Source organism: Pocillopora verrucosa, chromosome 6 (genome assembly GCF_036669915.1).
Source record: "Pocillopora verrucosa isolate sample1 chromosome 6, ASM3666991v2, whole genome shotgun sequence".
Classification (NCBI taxonomy): domain Eukaryota; kingdom Metazoa; phylum Cnidaria; class Anthozoa; order Scleractinia; family Pocilloporidae; genus Pocillopora; species Pocillopora verrucosa.
In genome coordinates, this window is record NC_089317.1 from 18,863,603 (window position 1) to 18,868,185 (window position 4,583).

At 43.2% G+C, this 4,583-nt stretch overlaps 1 protein-coding gene across 1 annotated transcript; it reads left to right on the forward strand.

Moving 5' to 3' along the window:
- The first annotated feature begins 2,405 nt into the window (after positions 1-2,405).
- LOC136281927 (uncharacterized) lies at positions 2,406-3,986 on the forward strand. The gene has a single exon (XM_066168965.1). It carries the CDS (start codon positions 2,406-2,408, stop codon positions 3,984-3,986), a length of 1,581 nt encoding a protein of 526 aa, XP_066025062.1.
- The last annotated feature ends 597 nt before the right edge of the window (positions 3,987-4,583 follow it).

The window sequence follows — 4,583 nt, forward strand, 5'->3', positions numbered from 1 at the left end:
GGTCTGATTACAATGGTGCATTGTTACGGATCCTTGCCACTGACGTCATTGTCTGAGCTTGTCTGGCATTCGAAACATGAATAATCACGCAATAAGTAAATTTCGAGAAGAGTTAATCAAATATAGGTCTAGGTACATAGAGAAAGTTACGGGAAATGGCGTTTTGTTGATTGCAATCAATGCTTGTCTTTTTATAACGTTTGTCGAAGAGGAGCAATATATTCCAGAAATCGCAAGTCCTCAAAAAGGAGGTTTGGCAAATCATTATTGCAAGCCCAAACAATATAAACAGTCTATGCTAACTCAATTAGCATTGGTAATTAGTCCCTAGGGATTTTGGATATAGTAGATTGTTTTGTATCACTCCTTGTCACTTCACTTGAGGCCTGGGGCTGTGTACTGCTTGAAGCGTTCTATAACTTTTTTCGACGGATCAATCCGACATGGCGGAACAATCCGACATGGCGGAACAAGTTTAGATTTGGTTTACTTTCTGTAGATGTGAAATTGTGTCAGGCCTGCGGGGCCGTGAAAGTTTTTTCTTTGCCTGCGGGGCTGTTAAAGTTACTTGCCTGCGAGGCCGTGAAAGTTTTCTTTGCCTGCGGGGCCGTGAAAGTTTTTTCTTTGCCTGCGAGGCCGTGAGAGTTTTCTTTGCCTGCGGGGCTGTGAAAGTTTTCTTTGCCTGCGGGGTTGTGAAAGTTTTCTTTGCCTGCGGGGCCGTGAAAGTTTTCTTTGTCTGCGTGGCCGTGAAAGTTTCTTTACCTGCGGGGCTGTGCAGAAAGTTTTCCTTTGCCTGCGAGGCCGTTAAAGTTTTCGTCCCCTGTGGGGCCGTGTAGGAAGTTTTTTTTTTTTTTTTTTTCTTTTGCCTGAGAGGCCGTTTGGATTTATTTGCCTGCGGTGCCGTGGAAGTTTCCTTTGCTTAGGAGGCCGAGAAATTTTCTTTGTCTTCGTAGCCGCGAAAGTTGCTTTGTCTGCGGGACTGTTAAAGTTTTCTTTGTCTGCGGGGATCAAAGTATTTTCTTTGCTTGCGAGGCCGTGAAAGTTTCTTTGTCTGCACTGTCATTTAAAAATTTTTTGTTTGTGCTTCTGGGGTCGAAAATAGTTTCAGTATTTTGCTTTTTGGAATGAAATGCTTAATGTTCACCTTCGGTTGTGGTAATGTGATGCTGGCGCGCAAGAATAAATTTTTTCTCCTTTAGCCTTTTTTGTTTTTGTGGCTTGAATTTTACTTTGTAGCCCCTCGTTTAAGAAATTGCTTGCTGATGTAGAAAGTTCTGTTGCCGTGCTTTGCTTCGTTGGAGTGTGATGCCTGAGCATCAGTCGCCGTTCATTTGCTTGTGCAACTTTACGTGTAGTAGCTTTTAGTTGTACGGTATGTAAAAAAAAACAAAAAAAAAAACGAAAGACTGCTCTGCCGTTGTGTGTTTTTAAAACATTTTTTGGCCTGAGGCTAGGAGCGTTCATCGTTATTGCTGGAAGTTTGAGGTTTTGATAATTTAATTTAATTTTTATTTAATTTAATCTAACTTAATGTAATGTAATATTTCATAACTTGTAATCTAATCGGTGTTGTTCTTTTTCAGCCTGTATTATACTGTGCTTGATCAGTTATGAGATTGAGTAATGAAAAGAAAGGAAATGAATGGATCAGTGATTTTTTTTATCTTGCCTTTTGAATTCTGTTACATAGGAGGAGAGTGATCTCGCTCGTGTCTTAGAGAGACTTAAGAAGTTGGAAGATTCCCAAAAGAAATCTGTTGAATTAGTGTTGGAGGATTTACAGCACCTAATACGTTCTCCGTTGTTCCAGAAGGACCAGGCAATTGATTACCTAGTGAATCTGACGATTGTGGCCAAGGAAACAAAACACGCGAAAGCTGGATTTTATTCTGCAGTGCTAACAGCAATGCAAAATAAAATGTGGGCCTCAAACATGCAATTTAAGCGCTATCTTGAAGCCCTCTTAGGAGGTAAGGAGGATGAAGTGGTACTCAAGCGGATTGCTGCCGCAGATAAAGCGTTGCGAGTGCCTGGAGTTGGTGCAAATCGTTTTATGCCAAGGGGGAGAGGCAGGGATAGATCACAAGTCCAGTGTTTTCAGTGTGGCCTATATGGACATTATCAGAGGTTCTGTTCCTCGCGTCCACAACCAGGTCCTCAGTCTAAGAGGCCTCGCCTTTATAATCAAGGAGTTGAGGCACCTCAAAAACAATGAATGTATTGACAGGATTAAGGCGTTTTCCCAATGTTTTTTGATCAGTTTCCAGTATTTATGCCGTGTGTTTCTCGGCATTAAAGGCTCCCTTTTCATTGTGTCAATCGGTGTCTGTTGTTGTTTCAATTTTAATTCACTCTTGTAAGTTCTGGATCGGGGTAGAGTAGCTCCTGCTGGTTCATCACATATGATGACCACCAGACGACCTGTTTTCAGGCGTCACCGTAATTCAGCCGCCTGGGAGCTGGTACTTGAGGGTCATCCGTTGAGGAACTGTATTCTAGATTGGATTAGAAATAAAGTCGACATCTTAAGTTTTTCAAGACCTTTTGCGGGAGTTTTCAAGAGAGCTAAATATTCGTCTACTGTTCCACCTAAGAAGATTTTCCCGAATCATGTAAACTGTAAAAATTTAACGGAATTTATATCCAAGGAGATTCGGAATCGTGTTTTTACCGGCGTTGTTAGAGTCTGGGGGGTAGTGGGTGTCGATGATCCCCCCCATCTTGTGTTGCCACTCACGGTTGAGCCTACGAAGCCTCGACTTTGTATTGACGCGAGGTTTCTAAACCTTTGGATGAAAGATATGCCGTTTTCCCTGGATAAACTGAGTGAAGTGACTAGGTATGTTTACCCCGGATCGTTCATGACCAAGTGCGACGACAAGTCCGGGTATGATCATGTGATGTTGACAGAGTCCTCGCAATCATACTTTGGGTTTAGTTTTGGTGGCCTGTGGTTTGTTTGTACGACTCTTCCGTTCGGATGGAAAATCTCCCCTTTTGTTTATCATACCATTGGTCTGGCCGCCACAGGTTTCTTGAGGGCTCAAGGGATTCCTTGTTCTCTCTATATAGACGATCGCTTAAATGGAGAGCTTTTGCGACCGACTGGGTCTTGGTCCATATTACCAGCGGACAGATCTTTGCAGTTCAGGTTGCTGGCAGCTACAGGTGCCATATTCGTTGTCCTTTCTGTGTTGGTTGATCTCGGTTATACCATTGGTATCAAGAAGTCGGTTCTTGTGCCGGTCACATCCCTGGGGTATTTGGGTCTGATCGTGGATTCCGTTCGACAATCGTTTTTGGTGCCGCGCCGTAGGATTGAGTCCTGGGCCTTAATTAGGGAGAAAATTCTTGCCTGCAAGAAAACTGTTTGGATCAAAACTTTACAACGATTTCAGGGGAAATGCATATCTTTCTCTTTGGCTGTTCCAGCCGCGAAATTATTCATTAGAGAAATGAGTAGAGCGATCGCTTCTGGCTTGGATGATGGGCAAGTGTCTATGACCGACGCTTTGAGGGAGGAAATTTCGCATTGGCGTTACCTTGACGACTGGAAGGACACTCTTCCGTGGAGAGACGAGAAGCATGTGCGTATTGCGATTTCTACCGATGCGTCCGGTTATGGGTGGGGTTGTGCAGTTCATTCACCTTCGGATGATCAGATTTTTCGAGATTATTGGAGTCAAGAGGAACTGTGTCTCGATATTTCTACAAAGGAAATGTTAGCTTTGTTGTATGCTATTAAAGCTCTTCCTGACGGAATTAAGGATTGCCGAATTGATGCTTCTATTGACAGTATGGCAGTATTAGGTGCGTGGCAGGGGTCTGGCATTAGGAGATCCCCCCAGTTAACGTCAGCTACAAAACGACTTTATTTTGCTCTATCTTCTCGTAATGTTCAGTTGAACTTATCCTATGTACCATCTAAGGAAAATGTGGCCGATTTTCCGTCTAGGACAATGTCACGTGTGGATTCCAAATTGTAAATGTCAGCTTTTGAGAGGGTCGATAAAGAGTTTGGTGGAGTTGAAGGTCATTCGTTTGACTTGATGTCTTTGGGCTCAAATGTAATGAAGAACAAAGATGGGTTTTCCTTGCCGCATTTTACTCCTTTTCCAAGCCCAGACTCCAACGGTGTGAATGTCTTCAGTCAAGACTTGTGGGTTTTTCCGTCCATGTCCAATCCTTATGTCTTCCCGCCATTTTCTTTTATTGGTCCACTGTTGAAGTTTCTCTTGAGTTTTAAGATCCCGTTCACTATTGTGGTTCCAGAGTTTGTTCCTCATCGCTATTGGTGGGTTGAATTGAAAGCAAGGTGTTCTGGGAAAATTTGTCTTGCTACACAGGGTGACTTGAGTGTTCTGCTATCCCCATCAAAGTCGGGTTATAGTCCAACACCTTGTCCCTTTTCTATGTGGGTGTTTCACGTCTCGGTTCTAGGTGTAGAGTCGGGCTCATTGTTTGTTTCGTTTTTGTTCCCTACACACATTGCCTAGAGTTCCGAAGTTATTCACTCCCTGCGTTGCGTGCCCACGATGCTCACATCCGAACGATGAGGATTTCAATTTCTGTCAGAAATGTGG

What these genes read in the sequence shown, in the direction of transcription:
- LOC136281927 (XM_066168965.1), top strand. Translation starts at nt 2,406, where the DNA reads ATGACCACCAGACGACCTGTTTTCAGGCGTCACCGTAATTCAGCCGCC.